General features: G+C 51.3%; 2 protein-coding genes across 8 annotated transcripts in view; one reads left to right on the forward strand and one right to left on the reverse strand.

Annotated features, from left to right (window-relative positions):
* The window catches only part of TMEM94 (transmembrane protein 94), a 117122-nt gene that overhangs the window by 90918 nt on the left and 9812 nt on the right, over nt 1-16392 (forward strand). For 4 of the 6 annotated variants that reach the window (XM_084838071.1, XM_084838074.1, XM_084838073.1 and 1 more), the window contains one exon: nt 881-4125. In XM_084838071.1, coding sequence (XP_084694197.1) covers nt 881-953 — 73 coding nt within the window. In that variant the 3' untranslated portion in view covers nt 954-4125. Of the gene's footprint in view, nt 1-880; nt 4126-5586; nt 14657-16392 lie in introns of those variants that run through there. The other 2 variants (XR_014788293.1, XR_014788292.1) reach the window with 2 other exon arrangements.
* Nucleotides 2998-16392, reverse strand: part of CASKIN2 (CASK interacting protein 2) — a 105727-nt gene continuing 92332 nt past the window's right edge. The window contains exons 17-20 of one of the 2 annotated variants that reach the window (XM_084838070.1): nt 16100-16238; nt 11615-13789; nt 10211-10541; nt 2998-5351 (exon numbers count right to left, since the gene is read on the reverse strand). In XM_084838070.1, coding sequence (XP_084694196.1) covers nt 5306-5351; nt 10211-10541; nt 11615-13789; nt 16100-16238 — 2691 coding nt within the window. In that variant the 3' untranslated portion in view covers nt 2998-5305. Of the gene's footprint in view, nt 8076-10210; nt 10542-11614; nt 13790-16099; nt 16239-16392 lie in introns of both variants that reach the window. The other variant, XM_084838069.1, reaches the window with a different exon arrangement.

Below are 16392 nucleotides of genomic sequence, written 5' to 3' on the forward strand. Positions count from 1 at the left end.
ATGCTGTGCCAAGGAAACCCAAATCCTCCACTTGCAAAAGAAAAGAAAAAAAAGACAATTTGCATTATTTAGTGGCACTTACTTATTTGGTGTAATTTATTCAAAACCTAACACTGGAGCTTTTACAACATTAGAAATATTTTGGCAAGGATCAGGGTGTAAATGGCTATGAAAAGGAAGAAGCATTGGCAGGTGGCAGGAACTGAGAACTGTGGAGGAAGTCAAGAATTCCAGGCAATGGCTCTCCAGCCAAGGCATACCTCAGCAGATACAGCCTGTAAACCTTCCTGTGCTACAACTGCAATGGCTGGAAATCTCTCTCTCTCTCTCTCTCTCTCTCTCTCTCTCTCTCTCTCTCTCTCTCTCTCTGTGTGTGTGTGTGTGTGTGTGTGTGTGTGTGTGTGTGTTTGAATGTGCACAGTCTTATAAAATAGGCTAATTGGCCTTTCAGACTTCCTTCAGGGAACTTTCCTGCATGCATGGGCTTGCCATGGAGTGTGCATTGCAGAGGGTCCTGTGGCATCTTCCAGATCAAATGCTCAGTTTGCTTGGAGTGTTGGCCAGGCATATGAAGCCTCACTGCTGCTCCACATGAACTGCGAATGCATCCCAGAACACACCCATAGGAGATGTGAGGCTGTTGTTGGCACCCTGCCTTTCAGAGAAGCCTTTGGATAAGAATCCTTTGGTAAACTTCCAAAGAACCCCAGCGCTCTCTGGACTGTAGCTTGAAAAGGGCTGGATGAAACCACTGTGCGTACTTACCTGGAGATTCTTTGTGGGACGTTCTGGGAAGGTGGGCTTGTGGGAGCCACAGTATTGTCTATTCTTGCCATTCCCCTGACCTGCTTCTTCTCCCCACCCCCCACCCCCCTTACAGGGTTCGAGTACGTTACCAGAAGAGGCAGAAGCTGCAGTTTGAAACCAAGCTGGGCATGAATTCTCCATTTTAATCCCCCATCAGCAGGAGGTGCCCTGGAGGGCCTGAGGACTGCATGTTCCTTTCCCACACAGCTGTGTCACTTTGCTGGGAGACAAAAACAGCCGCACATGTGAGTCTAGGAGGGCAGAGCTCAGCAGGAGCCCTGGTGCAGGTTTGATGCCCAGGTGATGGCATGGATGGCACACAGACGGCTGCTGCTTTTATTTATTTTGGTACCTCTTCCCTTGGGAGTTCCTCACAATCCAGCAGACAGATGTGCATCCAGGAGTATGCTGTTTTGCCAGGAATTTTCATTTTGGCGTGGTTTTTCAGCCGTTCAGAATTGGTCGTTTTAATTCTTTGCCCCTCTTGCCTCGTTGACCTCCCTGTCTGCCCCCCCCCCCCTGTTCATGTGTGGCGATGCGTCCAGCTGCTGGCGGTTCTGGGGCGCATGGCACATTTCCCCCCCGGAGGGAATAAAAGTGGCAGTTCCTGCCAGCTGGCCCGCAGAAGGCCCCAGGGCAGCATTCCCCGTAACAAAGAAGGCTGCTTCTCCGAATTTACAATGATGAGACTGCCCTCTTGTGGAAGACCGACTGGACTGCAGCCTGCCTGGAAGAAGGGCTCGGAGGAGATTTGCTGACGAGAGCACAAAAGTGACTCTGCAGGCAGGATCTCCAGCTGAATTCCTCTGGGATGTGAAGTGCATAAGGCAGAGTCAATAGGCCAGGCTCTTCATCCCTGTAGTGTAAGCATTCTTTAGGGTTAGGAAAGTTGCACTGTTGTGATTATCTCAGCTGGACCATGTTCCATAAGGAGATTCTCCCTTAATGCTCAGTTTGTCTCTTGGTTCTCTCTCTTTCTCTCTCTCTCTTTCTCTCTCTCTCTCATTCATATATATATATATATATATATATATATATATATGAGAGAGAGAGAGAGAGAGAGAGATGGGGGTGGGAGAGAATTTGATAAAACTTTGTGAGTGACCAGGGACTGGGAGATCATGAGGGTCCATGTGCTCGTATACACATGGAAGACGAACTGCCCTGTAAGTAGCCTGGGCCAGATCTGTGCCCAACAGCGGTTTCACGTTTCCTTCACTGAGAATTTGCCTTTACAAACAAGCCTCTTCTTGGCTGCCTTTGGATGGGGAATGGCAGGTGGGGCCTGGCCATCTCTCTCCCTGCCTCATGTCCATGGGCTGGACCTGGAACGACATGGACCGGTAGGCAGTCCCCCGGCAGCATCTTGTTCCTGCCTGCTCTTCTAGAGCATGTCCTTGCTTAAGCCTGGCTGATAAAATTGGGAACACAAAACACACCGTCTCAAGGTCTGTTCCCTAAATAGAGAGAGCCAGGCTGGAACTGGGGGGAATTCACCCAATACTGGTGGGAATCTCCATCCTCAATCCATCCTCTTTCTTATCTGCCAATTTTGGCCATGGTGAGTGAATTCTGGATGTTCCTTTGGCAAGAAGGAATTCAAACTACCTCTGCTGGCCAACCTCTGTTCTCCACATTGTTCTCTTTAGGGGCCATACCAGGAGCAGCTACTTTCTCAGCACGGCCCTTTCACTCTTTCCACCCCCACACCCCCCTGCCCCAATCACACTTCGACATCAGGGCATGTGCTGTTCAGGCAGTGGTTGTTTTGGAGTATTTTTGAGATACTGTGGACTGAAATTGATTGTTCAGGGCTCCAGGATGATCTACTCTAGGAGTGGCCAGAAAGTAGATCTCCAAATGTTTTCGACTTCAACTCCCGCATTCCTGACCATTGGCCATTTTGGCAGGGGCTTCTGGGAGTTGAAATCCAAAACATCTGGAGATCTGCCTTCTGCCTACTCCTATTCTACTTGCTGGGGTATTTGTCTAGACTGCCCTGGCTGGTCTGACACTTATTTGTAATTTGTTGTGATTATGTCTTCACAATTCCTATTAATTCCAACTTGAGATAGTCTGGACCAGCCTTTCCAACCAGGAATCCTTCAGATGGGTTGGACTACAACTCCCATCATTTTCAGCTAGTATTGGTTAATGCTAGCTGTGGGTGATGGGAGTTTTAGTCCAGCGCAACTGGAGGGGGCCAATCCAAATCACCTCATACTTTATGTTTAAAAACATTGAGCCATCATAGCATGGTAGTTACTAAACTTGCTAAACGCTCTCTGCTTGTGACAAATTGGCTATCCATGCTTGCGAATGAACACTATTTGAGGGGTACTTTATCCTTCCACACTGAGCAAAATGGCATTTAACTATGCCAGATAAGAATTACAGACTGAGGCTTGATGTTGCCGAGTTTCCTTCCAGATGGGGGAAGAGGTGGTTTTTAAGAAGCTTGTAGCATATTGCTAGGCCAGAGTACGTTCCTTAAAGTCCACTACACATGACAAAGTTCTCCAAAGTTATGGTATGCACATTGGCCTTAGTTGATTTTGGCTGGGAATTTGGTCAGTAGCCTGTTTTTATATTTTTAAATAGGTTATTGGCTAGAAATGGTTCAAAACACTTCCTCTTTTCTTTTTCAACATTGCCCTTCCCAGCACGTAGCTAAAGTTTTTCATCTTCTCACTTTATGTGATACATGCAATATTTGGAAGCTGGACCGATTTACATTGGGGAATGGACATTTATTGTAATTTGCGTAGCCACATTTAAACAATTCCCTTTGCTCATAACCCTTTCTGAACCAGTTGGGAGTTCTAGCAGCCTCAAGCTGTTTGCAACAGGAATTTTCTTGGGCGATCCCAACGTGTAAAACTTGACAAAAGCGCAGTGGGGCAGTTGCCTTGCTAGAGAAGGCACTTTTCTGTAGGCTTTCCCCTGTGATGGTTGATCATTCTGAAAAGGACTTTCCTTGCTGCACTTTCATACACACATTTCCCTCCTTGATTGTCCTCAGTTAGTTGAAACGTGAGTGAATGAGCCTTTTTGATGGCTGTCTCCTGAAAGGCCTTGTTCCTTTGACCCCTGTGCCCTTCTTCCTTGGCCAGCCAGGCCTTCAGAAGCGTGTGGGGCATGGCTTTAGGAATGAATTGAATCCATCAAATCATTTTTAAATGGTGTATATTTTATATTTAAGAGATTTTTGAGGATGTATGTAAAAAAATAGATTTGTATTCAAAACTTGTAAATTGTATAAAAAAGAAACAAAGACCACCAGATGTGAATGGCAATAAATTATTGTCTTTGATACAATATGCTTTTTTGAGACTATGTGTTTATCTTTCGTGAGCAAGTCTGGATAGGCTTTGATGCAGGCTGCTCCACTTCCTAACGTGAATTCCATCCAGGGTGACACCCCTGTAAACTGAGTGCTCCTGAGGAGGTGGGGGAAGAGACTTGGAGCCTCTACTGTTGAGAAAGCAAAGTAATTTTAAGAGCCTTTGGTAGCATTTAAGCACACTTAAACCTTTAAAGTGCTCTGCAATGCTCTCCTTAGAACAACCCTGTATAGTAGGCCAGTATTCCTACCTTATATACTGCAGATAGGGGCAGGGGCTGAGAGACAGAGCCTTGCTTAAGGCCATCTGATGATAGCATAGCTGAAGTAAGAGTTGAACCAGAAACTTCTTGGCTCACCTGATGCAAGCTGCAACTGCGTGCACACTTACTTGGGAGTCTCATTGAACTTGATGGGGCTCACTTTTGAGTAGATATGTCTAGGATTGCACTGCCAGCTGCTCTGCTATGCCAGCTCCCCCTCCAGCTACAATTAGAGCTGATTCTCACTTTATATCCCCATCAGGGCTTGAAGGGTGCATGCATCTCTCTTTAAAATACTGTAAAGCAGGTCCCTGATCCTTTTCCTGTGGCTGCAAATGAATATTTTAAAGGGGGTACATATAATGTTTGCACACTTGGTCATGTCACACTTCGAGGTGCTCACATTATTTTGTACTTTGGTAGCCATATCTGGGTACAAAATGTGCAGTGAGCACTGGCACTTAGTGGTGTGCAAATGACTGTTATCTTTCCTTGAGTTGTAACAGTTCTGTTAATTAAAAAACACACACTAATTACAGCAAACATGCATACTGCAAACTCAACTGAAGGAAAAGATGAGACTCATCAAGCCAGACACAGCCATCAAAAGGGAAAATGATTCCCACTGTTTAATACCATTAAGTTGCAGTCGATGTTAGTGGATGGTTAAAAAAACTTCCTGGCTGGTGTTTGCCTGGACTAATTTCCACAGGCCACTCCCTGCTACATTTAGCAGATGTAGCCAAGGATGGTTAGACATAACCGCATCCATACATAATTTACACAGCATACAATATCTTTAAAATAAAAGAACTAGCTCTTAAAAAATAAGCATTCTCTGAAAGACAAAAAACAGATGCTTCCCTCATTAGTGATGACAAAGAACAGCATTTTACAGCCCTAGTGGCTCAGACAGTAATGTGGTTCCATCCCAGATCCTAAAATACAACATAATTCTGGTTAGTAAATATATAACAAACCCACTTTTTCAAAATATATACATTTGTTTTTGTTAAAAATCTTTTACAGTTTTATCAACAGTGAAAAAATGGACTCATCTCAAGTCAGCTTGTGTGAAATTCAAACCCTTTTTCTTTTCTTAAAAAAAGGTTTAAAGAACCCTTTTTATAAAGTGCCACCGGCTGCAGCTATTTTCCTTAATTATTCTTTTAGCACTAGTCATCCACCAGAGGGTGACTAATCCACTCGACACTATGGATAAAAAGAGAGTCAGAAAATAAAGAGAAACTCTGTCAACGGCCAAGACCTGTTCATAGGCTCCGTTGCAGATCCCAGCCCTTCCTGCTGCTTCCCTTCACCGTCTGGACTTCACCTCCTTCCAGAGATCCAACACTTGCCATGTCATGACTCTCCACTGACAAACTAAAGAACAGGGCATCCTGCCAAGGCCTTCTCAGTGATGACAGGATCAGGCGTCCTCATCTGAAAACAGCGGAGTTGCCATGTCTGCCTCCAGTACTGGTAATCCTGGCAGAAATCTTAAGCCTGGGATATAAATTGCCCTCATTTCAGATGCAGCTAAAAACCAAAAGAACCCACCCCTTTAGTGGGTCATAAGGGCCATGGTGGCTGGGAATGATGGGAAGGAATTACAGTCCAGCACATCTAGAGGGCACCAGGTTGGGGAAAGCTGGTCTGTAGCATGAAAGTAGTAGTTGTGTGCAATTTTATTTTCCCTTTTCTCCCTCAGTCAAGTTTCTGTAGGCTGCCAGGTTTGAGCCATCTTGGGCATATTTCTGTAGGTGCTGCAGACACACAAGATCTTCCTCTTCAAAGCTGAACTGCTCCTGGGAAGGAAGCGGCACGGCACGTGGCTACAACTGGGCCTTTGTCTCCTGCACAGTTCCACAGAGGTGGTGTAGAGATTGTAAGCTCACTTTGGACAGGGGGCTAGGAAGCTGCTTTATACAGGTCAGGTCATTGGTCCATGTAGCCGAGTGCTGTCGACACTGGCTGGCAGCAATGGCTCCCCAGAGTTTCATGCAGGAGTTTTCCCAGCCCTGCCTGGAGATGCCGGGGACTGAACCTGGGACATTCTGCATGCCAAGCGGGGGCTCTGCCACTGAGCCGCAGCCCCTCCCTAATGACCTAAAAGGGGTGGGCGTGGAAGGCAGTCTTGTCTGTAGCCCAAATTCTGTCAGCTTTTCTAAAATGCCAAGGGATCAATTTGGTGTCAGATATGTTTTGTTCCCTACTGGGAAAAGGGTGGGGAAGAGAATTTGGGTGATTCCAGGCAAGGCGTTTATTGTGCAATTGCCCTGCCTCGTTCAGGGGATTTTTCGGCGTGAACAGGCAACAATGCGTCCCATTTATAACCGTCCTATGTTTTCCACTGCTTCTTCTGTCTCTCTTACAAGAAAAAGCCCATTAAGGAGGCAAAGACGGGATAGTTGCACATCGCCTTTTGATTGGTAGAGCTAGGAGCCCTCCATCTGGAAGCACCTCTATAGCTGGGAAAGGTTACTTGTCATACAGTTACAATGGAGAGCAAATCAGCATGGGAGGCATCGCTTTATCATCTTTGCCAGTTGCCACCAGAGGGCGCTGTAGACTGTAACCTACTAATCTTCACTTTCTTCCCTGATTCTGTTGAAAGAAAACTCGGAAGACAACCCTCTTTCCTTCGCCCAAGCCTGTCCGCCTGCCCCATGCACTGAATGAATCCAAGGTGCTCAGGGAAGAAGGTCAAGTAGTTTTCAGTTCCCCTGAAAAGCCTGTTGTTGAAATGCTGAGCCCACTTTGCTTGTCTGGGAACTTTGAGAGCCACAGGCGATGCCAGCTGCTTTTAGGCGGAGTGGGGAAAGGAGCCATGTGAAGGATTTCAGTCCACCCAGATTACATGGTGCTTCCTCTACTGATGTGCTGGAAAAGCCTCAAGGCCTTGTCTCGCTTTGCAAACTGCCAGGCTAGTAGTCCAGTTTCATTTGGGCAACTGCAGTGGCAGTGGTCCTCCTTGAGTGCTCGGTCCCTTTGCTGCTGTCACTGCCCAAGGAAGCTGACACATTGCTGGCAACTTTGAAATGACGGAACACGGGAACAGGGAATGGGCTGCTCTGTACAGGAAGCACAGCTGTCTGGGGCATTATGTGGCTGAAGGCCACAGCTCCCGGGAAGCTCTGAATAGCCCCTGGCCCCAATCTTCCTCTGCAACTAGTCAAAGCAGTTGGCCTTCAATCAGCCCATATCTGTGGCATTAATGTTGTTGTGGGTGGTCCGTGTTCATAGGCCTGGGAAGGTTCTGGTATATAGATAGGGAAACCGAGTCAACGTGAGTTTGTGTGCTCTTGCCCCCATCTTGCTTTAGACCTCTTGGAGGAACGGCCCTGGAGTGTAAGCGGCTGGCTGTGGTTGTTTCCAGCTGGACATTCACAGACAGGAACCTGGTCTCCGACTGGAGTAGTCAGGCGAGCTAGATGGTAAAGTGCAGATTGGGGAGGCCAGCAGTAGTTGGTGGGACTCATCCCCAAGGCTGTCCACCTGTCGTTATGAATGGCATGGTAGAAGGGTGAGCCCACGGCATGTGTCACGGAAGGGAGCCAGCCCCTCAGTCCAACATGGCGTCCAGCTGCTCGGCTAAGTCATCAAACATGTTGCTGATGTCTTCGAGGATGTTCTTGGCTGAATGTGCTTTCTCATAGTGGCTGAGGAGACAAAGACAGGAGAAAGACTCAATCTGACTGCAAGATTTTGGACTAGAACTTGACAGCTCATCCCTCGCCAGATCTGAAGGCCTCTTTTTGTAGGAGCCAAAGGTCACATACTACACGCAATCACTTTCCCCTTCCTTTCCTTGTCACTGGAATGATTTGCTAATGGCGAGCTACTTCTGTGGTCACTACAGATAATATTTTAGAACAGCCTTCCCCAACCTGGTGCCCTCCAGATGTGTTGGACTACAGCTTTCACCTTCCCCCAGCCAGCACTGTTTCCGCGCTTCTTGGACTATGTAAGTTGCTGCAGTTGAACATCTGCAACTTCCTGGCTCAGACAGTGTTCCCATGAATAACCCATTCAGGTGAAAGGAGAGGAAAAATGCACATCTGAACGTAATGGGTGAATGACTTAAGTGTTTGCTTTAGGGTCACTTCACATGATATTTTGAACTCCAGCATGGATAGCGGAGTATACAGTGCACACATGCAGGGGCAGATGTGATCACAAAATATGGTGTTTCCCTTCAAATGCACAGGAAGATGAGTAGGGGCCAACTTCTTTTTTTAAAGAGAAAAATAGATGAATTTAGATACTTTATAGCCTGCCTCTTGGCCCCACAGAGGCAACTCATAAGTAAAATCTTTGAAAAATGCACCAGCAATAGAAGCAATGCAGACATCTGAAACACCTGTAACATATTAACAGACTATGGCCCCAACCCAGCGGTGCACAGCTGTTTGGTAGCTTTGGCTGTATCTGGCTAGGGAACTGAAGCTAGACAAAGGTGAGGAAATGCTGGAAGATCATCCCAATATGCTTGTGGGAGGAGGGGATCCTTCCTGTGATGGCGCTATTTCCCCTGCATACCAGGGCTAGGTGCCTAGCACTGCTCTAGGATCCTGCTTTACTTGTGGATAGACAGGTGCTGGGGGCTGCCAGAAGCACCGTTCATCGGCTTAATTTGTTACACAGGCTATGGCCCTTTCTGGAAAAGAGAGTTGCGACAATGCTGATCCATGTTTTTTGTAATCTCCTGCGTTGACTGTTGTATCCTGCTTTCTGTGGTGCTTCCTTTGAAGATGTCTCGGAAGCTTCAATTAATTCAGAATGTTGCTGCAGCTCTTGGCAGAGGCTGGGTGGCAGGAACGTGTCCAACCTACTGTGCGGCAACCGCTTCCAGGCCCAGTACGAGGTACCATTGCTATCATGTTTTAAGGCTTGCATAGCCTGGGACTTACAGGCCTCTGACACCATCTCACCCCATGCAAGCCAACCGCTGCCTCTGTGGTGCCTGCGCTATATGCCTGCAGCAACCGAGGCGAGGACATCTGGAGCAAGGAGCAGGACCACGACCGCAATTGCGCCGAATAACCAGCTGAAGAGGTTTGGGGTGGCTCATGGCTTTTGGGGGAGCCTACCTACTCCGGAAGGCCTATGGCTGCCGGGAGGGCACTGTGGCCCAGCGTTGCTGCTGCTGGTTTTATTATTTCTTTATTGCTGTGTTTAAGGTTGTTTTGCTGTTGCTGGGGCCAAAGGGATGGTGGAAACCACCTTGAGCTGTGGAGAGGCGGGGGATGAGTAAATGGCACGAGCAACACCAGTGGCAAGTTCCGAAGTGCAGGCACTCCTCATGGCAGTCCCCCTAGCCATGCTCTCAAAGAGAGGCCACGTGGCAGACAGCTGTGTGGATCCACAGCAATAGAGCAGTTCTAGCAGTGCTCATGTGCTAGGAGCAGGTCATTTGTAAAGCAAATGGGTGAATTGCCCATTCAAGCCACCCCAACATACCTTGCATCACAACAGCGAACAATAGGCCCATGGTGGGAAAATTCATGTCCCTGCAGCTACTGTGAGGATTGCAGCTGAAGCTTGGAGGGAACTGGGATTTCGGGGGGGATGGGGACAGGTGAGTCAGTGTCCCTGCTAATAAAAAAAAGTGCCAGTGCGGCTTCCCTGCGAGCCTGGGCTCCACTGCACCACTAAGCACCACTGCACAGTCAGTTCCCCACCCAGCTACATGTGTGGGAGCCTGCTTGCACCCAGCCCCTAGCAAATGGGTTTGACACATGCATGGTGCGAGGCCCTCGCTTACCCCTGTCTTTGCACCCAAGCTATACCTCACCTGTCTGCTTCCACTGCAGTGATTTTCTTCTCGGCAGCCTCCAGGGTGGATGCCAAAGACGAGCTGGTTTGCTCCAGTCTTTGCGGTGCCTGGATCGTGTCTGGAGATGCACTCAAAGGCCTCATTGAAAGGGGCACCCCAAAACTCAAGGCGGGCTTGCTGCCTAGCCCTAGCTTCACGGGGTAGGGGCCTGTCACCTCCGACCCCATCTCAGCCGTGGCCCACGGGGCGACTGTATTGCGAGAGCTCTGCAGGACTTGTTGGTAGATGGGTTTGGGTCCTGAAAATACCAGCTTGGTCGAAGCGACGGACGTGTGCTTGGCCAACAGGTCTGAAAGGAGAAATCGGGGCTTAGTGTCCTGCTTGGTGCTGGCCAGCCTGCAATTTGCCCCATATAGTTAAGCAAGCACAGCCTAGCTCCACCCCACCGCCCATGTGCAATCAGCCAGGAAGGGCAGCCTTCCCTGCCCTCGGCACAGGATGGCTATTCCACGCTCCCCTAGAGAGAAACACCAAAGTATGTCTTCGAATCCCACAGCTCGCTGGGATGACACTGCACCCTGCCAGGCTACGCTGCAGCCAAGAGTTGCAGTCCCATTACATAGATCAGGCGAGGGTCAAGAACATTTTCTACAGGCTGTGGAGGGGTTGGTGATGGCCAGTTGTCCTTCTCTTATCTTTACCTTTCTCTACAGCAGGGGTGTTGAACCTCAGCCTGGCGGGCCAGATCTGGCCCTCCAGGGCTCACCAGACAGCCACCCCCTCTTCCCCTGGCCCCACCCCTTTCCCTCAACCGCTAATAGTTTGGTTTTCCAGCTTTTGCCGAGTTCCCTCCATGCATAAAGGATGGAAACCCTCCCCTACTTCCTGGCAGTAAGGATTTTAAGCTAAAATGGGTTGGTATTTTTGCCCCTGTCCCTTTTGCCTCTCCGTGTTACCTACAGAGGCTCCTGCCCTGCTGGGGCTGGAGAAGCCTTTCGTTCCCTTTCCCTCCCTCCCTGTGAGACAAGAGTGGCCTTTCAAATGAGGGATTAACAGCCCTCCCTGCTTCACCTCCCCTCACTGGTGTTGCCTGCCAACCAAGGCCTGTCACCCCATTCATCTGCCTGCAGTGCTCTTTCACCAACCAGAAGGGCACTCAAGGTTGTGCTCGCCCAGTTCTTTCCCAGCTTTAATGGGCTGCATGGGGAGCGGCTGGAATAGCATGGCATTGCCTCCTTCCTGTCCCTGCAGGAGAGGGTAGCGCGATGCCTTTGCGGGGGCGATATTTAAAATCTTGCTGACTCCAACAAAGGGCACGGCGGTGGCCTTGGAGGCCAAATTCTGCCACTTGTCTGCTTGCCCACAGGCAGCTGCTAGTCTCCCAGTCAAGTGACAAAGCCTGCAGCTTTGCCCCGCACCTACCAGTCACCGCAGCCAGTGTCTTCTGCTGGGCCGAGGCCCTGTGCCTCTCCATCTGCAGCAGCCCTGGGCTGGCTGGCTTCAAAGAGACTGGCGGCGTCCTGATCCCCCTTTCCAGAGACAGGATACTCTTCTCTATTTCTGCGATCTGGAATTCCATGCTGTTGTCCTCAAAAGCATCCCCAGTGGGTGGCGGCGCCTCCGTCACGTGCAGCGCTGGCCCGCTGATGCTGACTGTCTGCGCCTGGGCGTACTGCAGAGCCGGGGCCGACGCAGCTGGGCTGGGGACTGCCACCCCAAACGCTTCCAGCACATTCTGGAGGGGCTCCCTCTCTTTGCACCGGGGCCTCCTCTTGACCGTGTCGGACTCGGTCAGGTTGAACTCCAAAGCAGGGCTCTCTCGGGCTGGGGCCCCCAGCTGCTCCTCCCCGCCGGGAGGAGCGTGGGGGGAGTCCGCGTCTGGCGCAGGGGCCTCTGCCTTGAGCTGCCCCGCCGGCTTTGGCCGCTGCTTGATGGTCAGGTTGCCTTCCTCGGCGAAGGGGATGCACTCACTGGAGCTGTTCTGGGAGGAGCATGGGGACTTGGGCCCATCCTCCCGCCCGCTCGGCGCCTCCTCCTCTGTGTCCGAGTGGACGTCCTCGTGGCTGTGCCACAAGGCCTCCGTCGCGGCGACTGCGGATTCGCTGAACGTCCGTCTCCGGGGAAGGCCGCTTTCGGAGACGCGGCTCCTGCCATTCGCGGCATCGGCACTGCTGGGGCCTCCTCCCAGAACTGAGTGGTGTGAGCCAGTTTCGTTGGCCCCGTTCTGAGCCGAACCTGAGGGCTTTGTGGACAGGAGAGGCTGGCCTGGCCTCCCGTCTGCTAGAGGTCCTTCCAGTGTGGCTGGTGCGTTTCTCACAGAGCCCCCCCGGCCACGAACATGATCCCCTCCGTCCTGGGCAGGCGTGGGCCCTTTCGGTGACTCGAGGCCCTGCTCATACTCTGTATCGGCAGCCTGAGCACTGGAGACAGAGCTGAGGCGCTTGGGAGGGGGCGGTGGGGGCCCTTTCCTCCTGGCGCGGATGGCAAAGGACTGGCTGCGCGAGACCTTGGCGTCCGGCGGTGGTGGCACCCGCGGCACCTGGCTCCGCCCTGGCCGCCGGGTGAGGGTGGCGTACGAGCCCACCGAGCTACTGGGGGGCAGCTCCTCCTCTTCCGCCTCCCCGTCGGACAGCGCGTAGCGGTTCAAGCTGTGTGAGCGCTTCTTGTGCTTGAAGCCCTCAGCATTTTGCGGCTCGAGCCCAGGCTTGGGGGGCACGTGAGGCGGCTCCATCGGGCCACAGTGGGAATGGAGATAGGAGAACGCTTTCTGGGCTGCTGACTGCAGGATGGTCCTCTGGGCGGAGAAGTGAGCCGGGGCCTTGGCCTGCTCCGGTCCGGGAGGCGGCTGGGGCTTCAGTGACACATGGGGGTACATGAAGACGTATGGGGCTGTGCCCCTGCTGGCCATGTGGGGGGAGGTGCAGGGGGAGACAGCTGCTGGAGGGCTTGGCGCCTCAGACGGAGCTGGCTGGGGAAGGGAATCCCCTTTCATAGCACTTGGCCTCTGGTACTGATCCATCCCCTCGGGCAGGTTTCTCTCCCTCAAAGGGCTTCCCACACAACCGTTGGAATAGCAGTTGACTCCGCCTGGACTGCTGAGCTGGGGAATGAATTTCCCATAGCTATCTGGGCTGGGCCAACCCTGGGGGGTGGCGGAGTTTTCCACAAGGCAGGGCTGGGCGGAAGAGCGTCCGCCACTGCTCCCGCCGCTGCTCCCGCCGCTGCCCAGGCTCTCCTGCGAATGGCTGGAAGTGGTGCTTTGGGACAGCATGTTCTCCTGGGAGTGCCCTGAGCCCCTGGACCGGGCGCCGATGCTCTCCTGGCTTCGCGACATGCCTTGGGTGCTCTTGATGGTCAGCGTCTCCTGGCAGCTATGGGACATGGCCGTCTGGAGCTCATAGCTCAGCTCGCTGTCCTGGAAAGTGGTCATCTTGGGGGTGAGGGGGGAGTGGCACTCCCCATTCTCCACCGCCTCAATGGTGACAATGTCCAAGGCACCGGGGACCTTGCGCCTCAGAGTACTGGTGTCAGCCTGGCTCAGGCTCTTCCGCAGGTCAGCCAGCTTCTTGACAGCCAGCATGATCTTCTTTTGGTGGCCTGCAGGGGGCACAAGAGAAGCAAAAACCAAGCTCAGGGATTGTGGGAGGGGAACCTCTCCCCCCTCCCCCTCTCTCCAAGCATTAGCAAAGGGGACCATGAACTCTTGTCTCACCCCAGGCCAGTACTTTGGAGGAAGAGCATACATTAATTCAGGCCATCGTGTACACCTGAGAGTAAAGGAGCATGCCCGCTTTGTATTATACAGGCATTAACCTGCTGTGTCACTAAACAGGAGAACCGCAAAAGGCACAGCCCCATGTCCACTGAGAGCCAGTGTGGTATAGTGGTTAGAGTGTTGGATGTGGGAGAGCCAGGTTCAAATCCCCATTTGGCTATAAAGATGACTGGGTGGCCTTCAGCCAGTCACTGTCTCTCAATCTAACTTACCTTATAGGGCTGTCATGAGGATAAAAGTGTGTGTGTGTGGGGGGGGGGGTGGCAGGGGACACCACTTTGAGCTCCTTGGAGGAAAGGTGGGATATAAATGTAATAGACATTTAAAAAAATGTATTAGGATCAAGAAACCCAAATTCTACAATCATAACAAATTGTGCAAACTGCAACTATGCAAGCTCAGCTCTTTGAACAGCATCATGGGCAGCCTTTGCTTGCTTCAAGGGTCTTCCTTTCGCAGTGTCCAAAAGGATCTGGGCAAGATACATGACCTGCAAGGAGTCACCTCTGCATTGTCATAATAAGATCTCTTGCCTGCATCTCTTTGAACAACTTGTTGCTGCAGTTTTTGGTGCCTTTAGGATTTTTTAAAATTTATTTTTGCAGACCACAGAACAGGAGCTGCTATTTGCTAAAATTCTGGACAAGGCAACGGGGGAAGTGCTGAGTGAAGCAGGGGGAAGAGTGAACTTGGAGCAGTGGGTGTAGACGGGGGGGGGGAGGGAGAGAGGGAGGGAGGGGCTGGCTAGACCAGAGGAGGGAAGACACTGGACTGTCTGTTTGAAGTAGGACTCGGCAACAGCTCTCCTGGTTGTGTGCCCCTGATAAACTTCTAAGTGTGGCTGGCTGGGGAGAGAGCCAGTTGGCATATTTGGACAATGCTCATGGATGGGGGCTGTCTTCCCCTGGCCAAAACAGGCATCCAATTACCCTGGGAATTTGGTTCAGAGCCAAATACCACACTAATTGTTGCCTCCAAAGAAGGGGGCAAATCCCCCCCCCGCCTTTCTCCCCCTCTTTGTAAGGGATGCCTTTGGCAGTGAGCCAGTCTAAAGTTGATGGGGAGGCCTAGTTGGCTAACACGGGAACAAGTCCTTCCTCATCAAATCAGACTATGAAAGGAGGAGGGAAGGAAACGCTCCAGGGGAGTGCCAAGGTTTGCTGTCTCCTGTTCCACTGGAGCTTCAGCAGCTTGATCTTCCACGCAGGGAGGAAGGATCAAGCTAAACATGGCAACCTTGAGACCGACACACAATTGTTCCTCTATGAAGCAGGGGGAAGGCAGGCAGTTCCATAGCCCCAGCTAGAGCTGCCTTCCTAGCAAGGTGAAGGGAAAGTTGCTGCCCTTGTCAGAGGAAGCAAAATGCGTGTGTGGCCTTGATATAAAAAAGCAATCTCTGGTTCTAAGGGGGAGTGATCCCCCAAGCCTCTTCATGCTAGCCAGCATGTATGTCCTTAGGATGCAAACCAGTTCTTGACATGCTTCAAGTTAGACCTCCTCTTCATGTGCAGGTCCAGATAGCTCTAGCTGGGGCGGGGGGGGGGGATCTGTTTCAGTACTTCCAGTCACTGACATCATGCAGTGAGAGGGGTGTGATTATTCTTTCTCTGGCAGAGACTGATGAAGGACGTGCAGTCCGCAAAGTTGCCCATGAGCTGTGGATGAGGGAGAATGTCCTAGAGTCTATTCTTCCTGAGGGGTGCAATCCTATGCATGTTCAGACAGAAAAAGCCCCACAACTCCCAGCATTCCCTACCCAGCCGTGCACACGACTGCATCCTTAATGGATTTTTTTCTGGTAAGAAAAAAGATGGCAGAAGAGGTGGGGAAAAACAGGAATGGAAGACGACATCATCTGGACCCCTGTCACATTCTGTGAATGAGGCAAGCAACTTCTCCGGAAGCACCCACGGGTCACCCCTCCCTGGGCAAAGACTCACCCTAATTGCGGCACCGTTCAGTAACTGAACCTCGCCTGCTGTGCTGAGACGCAAGGGGGACTGTTCTATTATATGGATGCAGTTCAGCCCCAATGACAGGCACAGGCATGTTAGGCTTGAAACGAGCAGACCGAGGGCCAAACGTTCCCTGCACCCTCCTGGCCCGGGATGTCTCCCCTCCTTTCTCCTCACCAAGCTTGTTGATGCCGATCTCCTGCAAGTCCTCCCATGTCAGGTCAGTCACGATGCTGATGGAGTCATAGCCGTTGCTCACCAGCTTCTTGTGGTACTGAGGCAGTCCGATGGCACTCAGCCACTCCATCAAGTCATCCTAGAAAAGAGCACGATGGTGATGAGCTCTCAATGGCAAATCCCTCTGCTGCTTTCCCAGTCTGTGCTGCCTGAAAGACCTAGAACAGGCGTGGGGAACCTCTTGCAGCCCAAGGGCCGCATCCCTTTTCGCAGAAACTCCCAGGGGTGGATGG

This window comes from Heloderma suspectum, chromosome 2 (genome assembly GCF_057233095.1).
Source record: "Heloderma suspectum isolate Gila_16-S chromosome 2, 16-S_ref, whole genome shotgun sequence".
Classification (NCBI taxonomy): Eukaryota; Metazoa; Chordata; class Lepidosauria; order Squamata; family Helodermatidae; genus Heloderma; species Heloderma suspectum.